At 44.4% G+C, this 16382-nt stretch overlaps 1 protein-coding gene across 1 annotated transcript in view; it reads right to left on the bottom strand.

Annotated features, from left to right (window-relative positions):
- The window catches only part of LOC146178566 (putative ATP-dependent RNA helicase DHX34), a 30709-nt gene extending 17850 nt beyond the window's left edge, over positions 1-12859 (bottom strand). The window contains exons 1-9 of the mRNA XM_084578378.1: positions 12511-12859; positions 12246-12334; positions 10872-11641; positions 9778-10059; positions 7678-7882; positions 6305-6519; positions 4814-5008; positions 3267-3455; positions 1783-2010 (exon numbers count right to left, since the gene is read on the bottom strand). Of these exons, the coding sequence (XP_084434504.1) occupies positions 1783-2010; positions 3267-3455; positions 4814-5008; positions 6305-6519; positions 7678-7882; positions 9778-10059; positions 10872-11641; positions 12246-12334; positions 12511-12773 (2436 nt within the window). The 5' untranslated portion in view covers positions 12774-12859. The remainder of the gene's footprint in view (positions 1-1782; positions 2011-3266; positions 3456-4813; positions 5009-6304; positions 6520-7677; positions 7883-9777; positions 10060-10871; positions 11642-12245; positions 12335-12510) is intronic.
- Positions 12860-16382: the final 3523 nt, after the last annotated feature.

The raw sequence follows: 16382 nt of genomic DNA, 5'->3' as shown, positions 1-16382 counted from the left end.
TGCAGTTTTCCCTCCTAAAACTGCAGTGGTCAGTTTTCCGACAGGCGGGGGGTCGTCAGAGAAGCTTGACGGAGAGGCGAGGTGGAGCGGCGAAAAGGCGAAAGAGAACGGCATCTTGAAGGCCTGTAACCAGCAGGCGGAGCGGGGCTTTCTGGCGGGGGTGATGAACGTCGGGGATAATCAGGGAATGAACGGTGGTTAGAGCCGGAAAAGCGAGGAGGGTAGTCTGCTTCAAATGATTCGTAGCCGCGGCGTTCATTCTGGAGCCTGCGACGACAGAAGCGGGAAATATGGCCTCGGTACCCGCAGTAATAACACACAGGGCGGGCTGGGCGCCAGTTGGGGTAGTATGTCGGCGCCGCGGCAGGTGGTGCCAATGCAGCGACATGAGCAGTGGTAGGCGCCGGTGGCGTAGGCGCTCCAACTGCGGGCGGCAAGGACGTGATCTGGGCGTACGTTGGCACCTGACAGATGGTAGGAGCGACCGATGTTGGCGGGGAATGGGTCATTGAGGCCAGCTCTTCTTTAACAATGCTACGCAGGCCGGCACTTGAATTATGTGGCTCAGATGCAGGGCGGCACAAATTACCTTGAGCCGAGAGCTCTTCACGGAGGTCAGCTTCGGCAGTGAAACCAAATGAAGTGGGATCAGGCTGCAGGCTTATTGACTGTAGTTCGTCAAGGCGTTGACAAGTCGATATGATGGCGTCAATTGTGGTTGGGTTCTGCACGGCCAGGGCGTTATAGGCGAGTGGACCAATACCTTTAAGGACGTGCCGAACCCGCTCGGCCTCTGGCATGGTGGCATTTATGCGCCGACAAAGTGCGAGAACGTCTTCGATATAAGAGGTATAGGTCTCATTGGACCGCTGAAGTCGGGCTTCTAGCTTCTTCTTGGCGGACTCCGTGCGAACAGTAGGAGCGCAGAAAATCTGGCGTAACTTTTGTTTAAAGGTAGCCCAATCCGGAATCGTCGACTCATGATTTAGAAACCACGTTTTGGCCACATCCGTCAAATAAAAGGACACATTAATTAATTTAAGAGAATCGTCCCATCGGTTGAAAGCACTGACCCGGTCGTAGCTGTCGAGCCAGTCATCAGCGTCGTCGCCGCGGAGACCGGCGAACATCTGAGGGTCGCGCTGACGGCTACTGACAGTCCAAGTGGCAAGGGGAGCTGGAGTCGAGTTGGTAGCAGTCGGAATAGCGGAGTGGCCCTCTTGTGTCATGACGATGGTGGTCGGGATCAAACGGCGGCCAGAACGAAGCTCCAGGTGGATGCAGGTGACGAAGCAGCGGGGAAATCAAGGCGCACCTCCACCACGTGTAAGGTAACGCGAAGGTCGGACTTGGGGAATCAGGCTTTATTACAGACCTGAAGCCTTGGTCGCACACTGCAGCCAAACACACTCCGCGATGACGATGGGTATCTACAAGAGGGAGCAGGATGAAGATGAAGCAGCACGTTCAGCAGTGTGGAAGATGAAGCGCCACACAGTGCTCACAATATACTTAAATACAACATGAAATAAGGCGATTATTCTTTATGCGGGCAACAGCTATGCCTGTTTCGCATAGCTCACATAGCTTTTCGTGAGAAAAAATTACTATTTGACAGAAAATAGGCATGGTGATGCCAGGAAACGAACAGAAATGCTGCAGTATAAGTTCCAGAAACAAATGACAATGAAGAAAAGGGGGGAAACTATGCTCATGAAACGTGCACTAGCAAGCAGTGACCATGGAAAGGTAAGGTATCTGTCCAGCAGTGGGTACACCTACCTGGACTAGGGCAGGATCCTGCTGCAATCTGAACTCAACGTCCTTGATGTCGATCTCTTCCTCTTCCTCGTCGTCGTCCCCCCGGTGGCCAACATGCAGCACGCGCTTCTTCCGCGGTGCTTTCTGTAGCTGCCGGCGCAGGTCCCTCAGCTGCTTCTTCTCTCCATGACGCTGGATTCGTGCAACGCTGTCCATGACCTCCACTTCGCTCTCCATCAGGCCCACTTCCTGAGAACATCACCAAGACCATTAACAAGGGTGGTAACGAGCCTATACCATAGCCACGAGAATATGTAACTACACAAGGAGAAGACCTCACCACAGTAGCTCAGTGGTTAAGCGCTCGACAGCTGAGCCCAGCTGCGGCAGCGGAGGCGACAGACAAGGTGCCCTTGTATTGTGTGATGTCTGTGCACATTAATGAACCTTAGGTGACTGAAATTTCCAGGGCCCTCTACGATGACGTTTCCCATAGCCCGAGGCTCTTTAGGATGTTGAACCATATCAATCAAACGAAGAAACAGGAATGTCAACAAGAGCAACCTACACATAAACACAACTCCAGTCAATTCTTTCTTCGTTTTTATTAAAGAAATCTGTCCTCAGTGTGTGTCCCTTTAGGGTTCCTCTCACATTTCCAAATGTAAATACATACTATGCAAGCGGAAATACTATATAATTAAGGGAAGCAAAAAAAAAAAAAAAAAAGGAGACAGCACACTAGAGCGCGTTCTGAAATAACACGCCTCAGCAAAATGACTCAATTAGCATTCAGACCTTTGTCCTTTCAAAACCGATTCCAATAATTTCCCCATTTAGAACAAACTGTAGCTCTGCGTACAAATCCAGCTGAGCTGTCAAATGATTTCTGTGTAAAACAGGAGTTCTGTGACGCAATGAGAATGTGCGGGCTCCCTCGAATCACATTACTTAAAAATTACTTGAAAGTTTTAACCGCACATTACACAAGAATAATCTGGAGCAGTCTATAAACATCCTATATAACCGCATAATGGCCGGCATGTGATGTATGATACAAGCCATCAGAATGTGAACAAAGTCGAATGCAGACATACTGAACTCGGAGGGGACCGCACATTGTTCAATATCCAGTAATTCAATACATAAAAAAAACTCATAACTAAGCTCATCTGTAACTTACAAGCAAGAATACACTGCAACCATGCTTTCTCCTTATAGTACTGTACTGCCCACCAGTAAGCTGGAAGTGCATTGTGGAGCATGGTCACTTGATTCAATTTTTGAATTTTGCTATTCATTTACTGCATGCACCTGGTATATGCAGAGTTTTATCACTCGTTTGCACGCAGACACTACCATAATTTACTCGCTTTAATTGTGCCGTAATTATTACTTTCGTGATAAATCTGTAAACTTCTACATTTCTGCAGTGTAGGGATGATTACTGACAAACTATTAGAACAAGAACTACTAGAACAAACTACTAGAGTCCAATACCTTACCTGCAACAGGTGCTTGAACTGACTCCGCAACTTGGTCATCTCGTAGAAACGCTGCTCTTCCAGCCCCAGACGCCGGCACCATTTCCGGGTGTCCTCACCATAGCTGGACTTGGATTCAAGCCACTCGTGGTATGCCTTCAGGAGTGTGAACGGGTCGCCATGGTCGGAATCCACACTTTTGCGGGCTGCCTGTGTGTTTCACACCAGTGGATAAAAAGGTACTTCATTAGAGCACTCCACTGACTCATCATCAGTTCTAGGCACTCAATGCATCCCAAGCTTGAGATGCATGCCGGGCTGAATCAAACATGACGAACTGGGCTAGTCAGTTTTGCTTAGCCGAGTTAATATGCAAGAATGCTTACCCCTATTTTAGTTCTGTCATTTGTTTCAAGGCAGTTCAATAATATTCGTGACTCACTGCTATCGTTGTTATCTTTTTATGATTTACAATTCAGGAGCTAATATCGAGCATTCTCAGCTCGTCCGGTCTTCATAATGAATTGTAGAAACATGACAGCCAAATGCTTAATAGATACGTACACGAAAGTGCATCCTTGAGAATGCTCTGCCTTCACAGCGAGGCCTGTATCCTGCCTACACTTAACAATGGTGTCAATTAAGTTTTACTTCATTTTAAAAACAAAATTACGCCATCTAAGAACACATGTTTGCATTATTCGATTTATTTATGCAATAGATTGACATTCAAGGTTGTTCAGCATACTCAGTGCCAAAATTTCGTTTCTGAGCAACTTTCACGTGCCTAAGATGGTGCGACCTTCTGGTGGTTTGAAATGCAATGTAGTTTTGGTACCACCTTCAAAACACCAAATTCACTGATAAAAAATTCACTGATATGCACGGCTGTGCATTGGGAAGAAACAGTGATTTAACCAAGAGGTAGAAGCTGCTTGCAACCTTACACAATGCGTACAATAAACAGTGCTCGAACAATGTAAATGCATGCAACACTGGGACAATTAAACTGACATTCCAACAACTTTAATGGCATTTGACTAAAGAGCAATGTGGAACCCTGATTATATGTCTCCCGTTCAAGCGACTACCAGCATTTTACAACGAATTGGCACGGGCCCGGCAAATCCCCTATAGCGACAGTGCATTAAAAACCTTCATTATATCACGTTAATGCAAACCCCACTTTGTACGAACACCGACGGGAACTGTTCGGAATGACAGATGGTCGTATAGCCCTTCATTGGTAGATATCGCATCACCCCAAGGTGTTCCAAATTGCAATTAAGGCAGGGACAATTGCACGCAGTGTTGCGATCCAGCGTATGATGGCCTATAGCAACAGTTCTGCAGTTCTGCTTACAGCTATGACTCCACGCGTGCGATCTATGGTCGTTAGTAATTACCAATCCTCAATTGGATTTCCCTCCAAAAATGCTGCTACTTTACTGCTCGCAAACAATATTTATGTTGAATAATGCTACTATAAAGGATGCAGAAATAGAGAGGACGCATCAATGATTAACATGTGCAGCTACATGAAGCACCAAGGAAGTTAGGCCACTAACCGAAGCATCAAGGTCTCGAAATGACCGCTGCGTGAACGGAGACTGAATGCTCAGGGCAGCGGCAAGCGAAAGCACTGGATCCACCAGCCGGAAGACGCAGCCGAGGATGAGCACCTTCCCAATGGTGATGTCCACCGGCAGCTGTGCCAGGATTCGGCCCGTTGGCGTCAGCACTTCGTCGGCAGTCAACGCACCCTTCGCGAGACAAAACAATAATATTTAGCTGAGGCCAGCCCAACCTCAAAGGAAATTCACATTATTACAGCAGGACTCTGATGAAGCAAACACTCAAGGAGACTGTACATTGAATTTTAAGCATTCAATTTTTTTAATTTGTTTTGGCGCCACGGAAAACATACTATCTGTAGTGGCCGATTCCTGAACGGTTTTGCAAGAAATTCTGCGCAAAATTTTTATCAAGAATTCTTCAATCAGTGCAGGCAGCCCTTTTTATGGATATTATGATGAGTGAGCGCGGCAGCAGTGACATATCAGCAAAAATGATGTACCGAAAACTAAAACGAATGTTTCCCCACCATACAGTAATTTAGTAATGAGTAGAATCTATTTCAGTTTTCATACTGAAGATTGTTACGGCACATGGATTTACATCTCGTCAGCAAAAGTTTCAATAGATTGTTGATTACCGCTTCAGCCAAGGAGTTCAAAAACACTGTGGTGCCTCCTAATTATTAAAACTAAATGCACCCAAGCCAAGGCAGCATTATTTTTTACCTAAGGGTGCTCTGGAGAGAGTACTATATCTAATAAAACACGATAAGCATGAAATAAAAACCAACCAACACTGCGTACTATTTGAAGAAATCAGCAGTATCTTTCCAAAATGTGGTCATGGGGTGGACTGCACTGATAAGAGCAGCATTCCACCACAACATGACACGTCAGTTTGTCCTATGTGATTTCTCAATGCCAAATTAATATCATAAATCCTCGTCTCTACGATAATGGCATGCTCAAAGACCTTTATATTTCCACCATAACGTCACATAACGGTTTGATTGAAGTTTGGTCCAAGAAACAGTAATGAAATTTGAAATTGATTTGAGAACAACAAAGCGAGCTATGGAAAGGGAAATGATAGAAATAGAAAAAAGTGGTTTAGGGAACAAACAGGGTGCTATTACAGCCGAATTGAAGAAATGTAAATGACGGGCAGAACATATAATGCAGGGAGCAGGTAATCAGTGGATGTTTAGGAAAATAAAGTAAACACCAAGAGAACACAAACATAGTAGACAACAAAAGAGAATAAGGTGGGCAGGTGAGATAGGAAGCATAATGGGACAGGGCAGGCGGAGATGACGCAGGAGAGGGTTAACTTCAGACCAGCATGAGAAATATTTGTCTTGTAGTGGGTGAGTCAGGCAAACGGTGATGTTGATGATAAAAGACACCCAACAAGATAGCCCCATAGCACTGTTTTCTACCTTCATATGCGACTCGCATGGGCTCTCACCAGTCCCCACTCACCTGCTCCTTGAGCGCCTGCACTGCCTCTTCGATGCTCTCCGATGGAGGCGGCTCCAGGAAGGGAAACTTGCGAACGTCCGGCAGCCCCAGGGCCACCAGCTGAAGCAACAGTGAATTGAGGGGCACACGCTGGATCTCGGGGGTCGAGTACGCTGCCAGTGACTCATACTCAGCCTCGGAGTAGAGCCGGAAGCAGACACCTGGCCCTGTCCTCCCTGTGAGTGCAAGTGCAGGACAACAGGTCCTGTGACACTGTCTCGCAGGCAGCATGCAAATCATAGCTTAATGAGCGAAGTGAAAAGTCTCGTTAAAAAGGCAATGTGCATGCTGGCTTTATGTTTCATATTTTCAAGCGTTTCACTTCCTCAGCAATAAAGTGTACTACAGAGCTTTCCTATGCAAGACTGCACATCACCATCTAAATGGGTTCGCAGAGAATGACACCATTTGGCTTACTGTGGTATCCTTCAAGTACCATCACAAAATTCGGTTTGAAAGCCGAAACTAGCCACAGGATTGCGTTTTTGGTATAAAGTTTTAATGCAAAACTGCAAAAATTTTAAGCCGTTGCAACACTTATTGCGGAACAGGTGTGCACTCTTACAATGACGATAGCAGATATGAAGATGGGACAAGGGCTGCAGCCCTGTTCTGGAATTTTCCTTGCCTCTTCTGCCATCACCTCAAACGCCCACATCTATCCTATGGTCGTGGACGAACTAACCTGCCAAACAGTCCTCTTCTAACAGATTTATACCTGTCCTGTTTCCATTGGCAAGGAAAAAGTGAATACTTCATTGCACATTAATTACACATTTGTACTGTATTGCATGAAGATGGCTGTGTGTCATTGGAATCAATTGCACAGAATGATTGACTGTGCACTGTATAATAAATAATCCTGCCCTTACAAAATGGCAGCTGTAAGCTCTGATCTGCAGCAAATCAATTCAAGAAGAAACCAACTGTTCACAAAACATCTGTGTGAGTGCACAGTGTTTCTTTTCCTGCGGGGGGGACAATCCCATTAGCACATTACTCACGAAAAAGCAACTTGGGTCTGTTTTTTGGCTCACTAATCTCGAGTTTATCAATCAATGCGGAATATTATCCGACTCTTAAACAGCCACGGAATAAGAAACAGCGTGTGATGGTATGCTGCAACAAATCCTAAAGTTGCCAAAAAAAAATAACTAAGTAAGGGCATCTTGAACTGGTGCTTAACAAACAGTGTTGGTTAATTTGAGGTATACGGCTGGTTCACACATCTGCCAGCTTCTACTTGCTTCTACTTGGCAGTTTTAATAAACTAAACTTAGCCGAGTATCAGTTTAAGCTGATAGTGATGTTGTGTGCAATTAGCCGAATCTTGCCTGCTCGACCCTTGCGCTGTTCAGCACTGGCACGGCTGATCCAGAACTCCTTGAGCTTCTGCATGTGGCTGGCCGAGTCGTAGCTCATTTCTTTCACTTTTCCCGAGTCGACAACAAAGCGGACCCCGTCAATGGTCACGGACGTCTCGGCAATGTTGGTAGACAGAATGCACTTGCGCGTTTTCTCCGGCGCATAGTCGAAAACCTGGAAACAAACACAAAAATCTTTCTGCTTGTTTTCGCAGTCAGGCAGTCAGAACTCTTACATGTCAAAATATTCCACACATTCAAAAGTACACTGCCTTAAGTATTATGTGTAATGCACACACCTCAGTGGAACTTTGGACACAGTATGAATCAATTAAATAAAGAGGCAAGAAGATATAGCAACAGTTTCACTTTCCGCATTGGTCTATCTTTTAAACTGTAAAGCCATTGTAAACAGGGCAGCCTTATGGGCTAGTTGAGTGTAACTGAGATATGATGGAACCAGCGACAAAAAATGAGAACACAAGAAGTACCCGGGAAAATGCTGGAAACATGATGGAGCCAGTGAGTGAAAATGAAAAAACAAGAAGTATCCAAGACATCGCTGACCCTGTGTCTATAGTTGCAACGCAAGCTTCCCAGCACAGAGAAATCAACAATAACAGATGTATTTACAACAGAAAGCTATGTTGATGTAGGATACTTTGCATTCTGTTTTTTGTTTTTTTTTGCCCCTCTCAATCATTCAACATCTGGTTAATTCATACATTTCCTCCAGTCCCATGAAATCCTAACAAATTGGTTTTACTGTACATCCTCTTTATGCCTCCCCACTTTTCATTCCTGGTTCCATCATCTACCTTATAAATGCCACACACTGTCCCACGCTAGTCAATGCCTTGTTCTGAAAACTTGTGTACGACCTCCTTTATGAAGAACACGAAGCTAGACAATGCCACAAGAATGAGCAGTAATCTGTACCTTGAGGAGAAAAAGCATGCGATCAGTAGCTGTGACAACTGCAAAAACACTAAACTGGTCTCACTAATGCAAAAGTTATCAGAGACGGAAAATGATACTCTTCTCCCTTCTCAACCAAACCCACATCAACACGCAAAAAAAAAAAAAAGAAGTAATTGTGCCCCGCTGAATCTTGTCCTGCCCACAACATTTGAGTGCACTCAATGAGAAGGCTCACACATGAAGCAGCTAGGAATGCAGTGCAAGTGTTGCACTAAGCGGTCTTGAGGGAGAATTTTTAAAATAATTTTTTAATTATAAGGTCCTTGCAGAGCTCTTAAATTTCCCTCAAACGTTGATAAAGGCTACCTTTACAGACCTGTTGTATAGAGTATGACCATAAATTTCAGCAGCCCTTCAAAAACTATAAAGACAGCTTTTGTCACTACTTTTGAAACAGGGGCTAAGAAGTGAACTTGAATGCGAAAGTGATCATTGCCTTCTGAATATACATGGCTTTTTCCGACACCCAGATATTTAAACCAAGCGTGACGGGCACCCCATATGTCTATGCCTGATCTAGCCAGCACAGCTAGATGGGCTTATGCAAAGTTACAAAGTGTACAAAACCACTTGGCCAGCGGATTACTCATTTCCTAACTCAACTAATTTATTAAATATGTAATCAATATAAAACCCTGCAAATCATTTAATCAAGACAGATAAGACAAGCACTGAATAAGAAAATTCTTGACCTACTCAACTAGTGTTGTAACGTCAATGTGTTTAGAAACCTACAACCAAGTGGTCAGTCACATTAGCAGCATATATGGTTTGGTTTGATCTACGGGGTTTAACATCTCAAAGCAACTTAGGCTATGAGAGACAGTAGAGTGGAGGGACCCTGAAATTTTGACCGCCTGAGGTCCTTGCACTGATACTGCACAGCACACGGGCGCCTTGCTTTTTGCCTCCATCTAAAAGTGGCCGGCGTGGCCAGGATTCGATCCGCCGTCCTTGGGCACGGCACTTGAGCGCCCTAACTACTATGCCATTGCGGCAGAACTTAGCACCATATAAAACACCTACAAAAGGCGCAGTTGTTTTCTCAGCATTCAGTGTACAACTCAGAATTCAGTAAGCAATGCAAACCTTGTCTTGCTCCGCGAGCGACAAGGTACTGTGGAGTGGGAGTATGATCCAGTGGCCGTTCTGGTTGGCGTACTCTTCTGCCGCTTCCTGTACAGCAGAGATCTCACTCATGCCACTCAGAAACACCAACAGGTCTCCACGTTCATTGCTGGGGTACTTGTTATCGATGAGACTCAACAGCCTAACATAAGGTGCAGGATTGAGGCGTCCCGTGCGAGAACGTTTTTCCTCCACAGTGACGGGGTGGTACTGCATTTGGATTGGAAACAGCCGGCCAGGAACCTGCATTAAAATTACAACAGGTTATGCTGGATTCTCAAGCTGCAGAACAGCAACTTTAACAGTTTCAGACAAATCTGAAGCTAGACTGAAAATATATGAAGACTTTTTGGGGAGACCAGAAAATATTGGGCAGTCTCACAGACAGCAACTTGTGCTACAAAAGACGTCTGCATTAGGCCTAATGGTGTTGCTAGGTTAAAAGCACCTGCTGGTAATTGCTGAACGATCAATTGTTGAGCAGAGCCTGTTCTTTGGCTAAACTGCGCCCTCTGGAGAAAATTTTCATGTGCCCAAAGATATGATCGGAACAGTGAAGGAGACACCACTTAGAACTATTTTACTAGGCAAAGCTAAACTTGATTACATGTAAATGCAATTGCATACTTAGGCAGTACAATAGTGATGAGCCTACACTTTAAATAGACAGCTAAATAAAGCATGCAAAACTGAGTTTGGTTCTTTTGTTTGTATATTTAGCCTGAGTTTGGTTCTTTTGTTTGTATATTTAGCCCCGGTGTGAAATATTAAATCATTACATCAACAGCAGCAATGTTCATAAATGCTTAGCTATATGCCTGAACGTCTCGTTAATGAAACAGTCAGCAACAAAGCAAAGTTCTTCCCTTCTCTTGTGAGAGACTGTCAAAGCAAAACACCACAAAAAAAATCAATGCTTATAACTGCCATACACACAATACTTTCAGAATTAAGAGTGCCGATGGAACAGCCCGTTCTGCAGCTCGTTACCTGAACAAAGCAATGGCTTGAAATATTCGCAGCAAAGCAGCCACATCACTCATAGCCCTACTCACTTGTACAACAGGGCAGTTGTAGAAATACTGGGAGAACAACTGGATGTTGATGGTCGCTGACATGAGGATGATCTTCAGGTCGTTCCTGTGTTGCATGAGGCATTTGACAACGCCCAAGAGAAAGTCGCACGTCAGATGACGTTCATGAATTTCGTCGAGGATAATGACATTGTAGTCCTTGAGCATCGGGTCAGTAGCAATCTGCCTCAGCAGGAGTCCCTCCGTGAGGAAAAGCATTTTGGTGTGCTTACTACGGTGCTTCTCGAACCGAATTTGGTACCCGATGTGGGTTCCATATTCATTGAGGGTCTCAAATGCAACACGCTTGCACAGAGATATGGCAGCAATCCTCCTTGGCTGTGTGCACGCGATCCCTTCTAGTCCAGAATTGAGGAGGTACTGCGGTATCTGCGTTGACTTACCACAGCCCGTGTCACCGGCAATCAACACAACATTGTTTTCTGACACGGCTTTTAGAATGGCGTCCTTGTATTGGGCGATGGGGAGGTTTTTCTGAAAGTCACGCAACTTCTTGAGCTTTTGGAACTTCTGCCTCTGCAGGAAGTCGAGGTAAAGGTGGAAAACCGTCCGCACTTCCGCCACATCTTCTTCGGTGAGCGAGTGAGATGAGTCATCACTATCGACGAGCACGCCGGCATCAAGCATGAGGACTTTTGGTTCCTCAGGAAACAGGGAGAAATTTACTTTGTGCAAAGGGCTGTAGACGCTGGGAAGACCCAATGATGACTCAGCGCTCTCAGTTGCCTCATCTGTGGAAGAAATTTTGTAAGCGCATAAAACACCGTTGCCCATTTCACAACACATGTGAACTAAAAATGCCTTATGCATCACAACGGGCTAAGAACAAGTCGAATTCTGTGACTGTAACTGGTGAGACATAATAGTTACTGACTTAATTTTGCTGAATGACATTACTAGTGGAACACAAAGAAAACTAACTAGGCGACACAACTTTTGCAATTCTAAAGCTTTTCTTTTTCCTTTGCATACAATAAAGAAATATTTAATTATTTGTTGCTCCAGTGTCACTTACAACGTGAAATACATAAATGGTTCTTCATGATCGAAATACCGTTACAAGAGCACAAAAAAGCGCTCGGTGAGCGGCTAAAGCATATAATATACAGTGCAGTCGATTTGTTAGGGCGCCGTCAGCGCACGTTAAAGATCCCCAGGTGGTCGAAATTATTCCGTAGCCCTCCACTACGGCTCCTCTTTCTGTCTTTCCACTTTCACTCCCACCTTCCTCCCTTCCCTTACGGCACGGTTAAGGTGTCCACAGAAAACAAGTGAGACAGTTACCGTGCCTTTCCCTTTCTATAAATCAATCTTGCAATTACAATAATGTCGTACCCTTCGATGTCGCGGACTCGATGCTTTTTCGCTTCCGCTCCTCATACTTCTTGAGAAAGGCCCAGAAATCGTTGTACTGTTTGGAATGTCTGCGTAAGACAGAAAGCATGACTTTATGTGTGCATAAACAACGGATAATACATTCAGACTATTCCTTAAGCACTTACATTTCGTGGTCAGCGAAACTTATCCTTAAATTGATTGTGCGCATTCTCAGATACAAGACATTTTGTGAGTTTGAGCATTATGATAAGCACCAACTTGCCTGTTAATGGGGCTGTTGTCACCAAAAAATATTCGCGTGAGGTCATGGCGAAACTGAGACAAGTTCCTTGGCTCTCTGTCTCGGCCGTCTAGGCTGTTCCGCGTCGATTCTGGTAGGACGCGATCACGGTGCCCAGGCGAACTGTCCCGTCGCTGCCGCCGCCTATATTTCCTTGATCTCTTGTCGCAGTCATCATTACTGTCACTGCGCTTGCGCTTATGACTAGACTTATGGTGATGTCTACTGTCGCGATCTCTGCCCATTTCGACGGCTTTTGACTTTGTTTGCAGTTTAAAACGTGAAGATCGAAACTTCTGCGTCCATGTGGCCGTGTTTACGTTTGATAATGTCGATGCTCGCCGCATGCTGTAAGTGGTGCTAGCGGTGCTTTTAAACGACAATAACAACTGCAAAAATAGCCCTAAAATAGTTTAAGAAAAAATTTGCAATATATAAAAAACTGAAAATGCATTGCACAACTGCTCAAAATGTTAGCTCATATAAATCACACGGTACCTGTGGCGTTACGTGGCGTTGGCTCGTTTGGCGCTATGTTTGAATTGCATTATTGATTGCTTAATCACAAATACTTCTTGCAGACGTGTGAGATATTTGAAATTAAAAATTGTGAGTAGTTTGAAAATAGCGTTCAGATTTTGATTTGGTTACCATCGGTGTCATGAGCAACATGCATGACATGCATGCACCAATAAGATTTGTGTTGATGTTTTTTGTATATTTTTTTGGTTTAATTATTAAAAGTTCCTATTTTTGAGATGAGCATTCCAAGCCATTTTTGTTCGTCTCCTCCACTACCGCATCTGCTGCTTGCTGCAGCGTGTCCTCAATTGTGCCGGCGTGACCCTTGGTTGTCCATAGAGTAATATTGTCGGCATATAGGTCTGGAATTTGTTCTAATTTACATGCCAATTTTATTAAAGTGATATTAAAGATAAATGGGGACAGTACTGAGCCTTGCTTTGTGCCCCTGTCTCCTATAGTGGGAATTTGCTGGAATTAATAGATCCTAACTGAATTTCCGCTGTCCTACCTGTTAGGAAGGCCTTGATGTAATTATACGTCCTGGAGCCCACCTGCAGGTCGGATAGGGCACCTATGATAGCTTTATGGGTCATGTTGTCTAAAACTTTTGTGAGGTTGAGAGCTAATATGGCTCTTAGCCTATTATTCATCTCAGGTGCCAATATTTCATGCTTAATCCTTAACATATTGTGTCTTGTGTAGACAAAAAGTGTCTGAATCCCAACATAGTGTGAGGGTACAGATCCCACTCGTCCATGTATGACTGAAGCCTTGCCAATTGGCTACGTGTTCGAATAGGGCATGAGGTGAGGGAGATCACCCAGGTGAAAATTTTCTGCTGGTTTCCTGCTGGGATCCTGCTGGTTCCAGCAGTGCTGGGTTATTAGCACATTCCCAGCAGCTGCTGGAACCAGCAGCTGCTGGTTCCAGCATCTGCTGGTTCCAGCATCTGCTGGTTCCAGCATCTGCTGGTTCCAGCATCTGCTGGTTCCAGCAGCTGCTGGGAATGTGCTAATAACCCAGCACTGCTGGAACCAGTAGCTGCTGGGACCAGTAGCTGCTGGGACCAGCAGCCACTGGGACCAGCGGCTATTGGAACCATTGGCCGCTGGGTTTCAACCGAGGGCTGCATATAGTCAGAATTTGGTTGATTGGTTCTCTGGGGACTTGTCAGCCTACGAGAATTTGGTGCAGCGACTGCCTTGGACTGCACAAAGAAAATAATGGCAACAGCAGAGGTTTCAGTCATGACACATAGTTTAATTTTATTTTCCATGCCCATATAAATTCTGCAATCTGCATGGACACATTTTCCCTTCGAGACTGTGGTACTGCAGCAGGTGTGCTCCAGCTCCAACTCGGATGGTGCCATGAAGGTAGCTGCATGAAAAAAAAAAAACAGACCAGAAAAATATGCTACCAAAACCATGCTACTGCACATAAAATATGAATAATGGAAATTGAAAGCATCTACCCAAGAACCACATATTTGGTGCAAATCCACATGAGAACTGGTCAAGTGTGATGCAAACCACGTTTAGAGAAAATTTTCAATGAGCAGCGCTTCTACTAATGTGTGGATGGCTAGCTTTTGCATGTGCCTGTGCAGACTGCACCAATGCACACACGCACCCATGGTGTTTCATTCATTCAACCATGAGAGCGCCACTCCTAGGAAAGTGTCTGCATTGCTTTAGGCAGATGCAACGTAACAACTGGTGTGGTATTACCAGAAAGGTTAGATGAAATGAGGGGCTCGCTATGATACAATTGAAAGGAGCAAACAGTCTAGAAGTCCAAGGTAAACATTGGGGATAATTTTTCTTTTTAGGTTTGTTGTCGATGTTGACAAGAATGAGTGTTAAGATGATTTAGGGAGAAAGAATATTAAATGAAATGTGGAAGGAAAAACAATGCCGCTTTTCATGCAATATTATTTATCCCTAAATCATCATAAGACTCATTCTTGTTAATAACAACAAACCTAAAAAAAATATTATCCCCAACGTTTACATTGGACTCGTAGGCTGTTCGCTCCTTTAAATTAAATCAGAGAGGTTAGAGGTATACCCATTGCTAGCCAGACATGACTGTTTAGCGGCATATTCTTTTAACCTTGTTTGGTATGCCACTCGTCATACACCCATACCCTGCAAATGGATTGGCATGGAAAGACAGTCTAGTTAGTCTACTTGCAACGAACCGTATAGAATGTGTGTTAACTTGCACAGTGTGTTAACTTGCGATTAGACGTTCTTTGAATCCTTGGCTGTTCACCATTGTTCGTACAAAGCGAAAAACAATCGGGCGACAAAGATATTTTACTTGCCGAAAATAGCACCAATGATACTTCGGCAAAATGATATGGCCTATTTTAAACTAGGGACGACAAAATTACCAGCTCACTTACTAGTCAATTACTAGTCACTCGACTAGTAAGCGGCTCTGATCACTGCCGAACTGCGCTGGCAGTGGTGCGCGCTTGAGTCATTGTTCCCGCTTGCTTCACTGTTCTTTTCCTCCGTGCCTATAATAAGCTCTCGCAAATCCACTAGACGTTACACAACGCGAGGACTACAAAAAAAAAAAAAAAAAGAAATGAGATGCACTTTTTTACTTACCAAACACACGCAGGTCCTAGGCCTTGCAGATGTCACATCACATTTCTCAGTCTTGACAGAAGTTGTTACACCACCTTGACCGGTTCAAACTTACGTAGATGTTTCAGATAAAATGCCTTAAATAATTCATACTGACGACGACGTTTAAATATTGTAAAAAGCACAAAATACTCCTGCATTCGCAAACACGAGCCAGCACAGAACAGCTCACTACGTAAATGTCTAAACTTCGGAACGGCTTCTTTTGGCTTGTTGAGCGTCAACCGGACTGGTTACGATAGTGTCGTAAGCGCTGAAAATGCGCGTTTGTCAAACGTTACGAAAAAATACTCCTTAAATATTTCAAATTGTGCTAATATTACTATTTGTATACCATCTTACACGTAATTGTATTCGCTCTGCTCTGATCGTTGCACCAGATCGTTCGAAGGCGCGTCGTCTGCTACACTAGCAGATGATGAAGGTGACAGCAGTAACAGCCTCGTGCATTACGCCGTGATAAACAAATTCGTAAAGATCAGATAACATTTTTTGCATCTTTGATGTTTGCAATAGCTCATAGCGGTATAACACTGCGGCTACTGGCCGAAAAAAAAAAGCATAGCTTCTTTAAAAAGGTGTCTTTCGCAGCTACGGTGATATTTTGATCACGGAGCAGAAACATGGTGTAAAAACGGGCATATGCTTTCCGTGCTACGTTTTTGTAGA

The sequence above is a fragment of the Amblyomma maculatum genome, chromosome 9 (genome assembly GCF_055883805.1).
Source record: "Amblyomma maculatum isolate TAMU_Amacu chromosome 9, ASM5588380v1, whole genome shotgun sequence".
Taxonomy (NCBI): domain Eukaryota; kingdom Metazoa; phylum Arthropoda; class Arachnida; order Ixodida; family Ixodidae; genus Amblyomma; species Amblyomma maculatum.
Note: the sequence above shows the minus strand (reverse complement) of the source record. Positions and strands in the feature narration are given on the sequence as shown.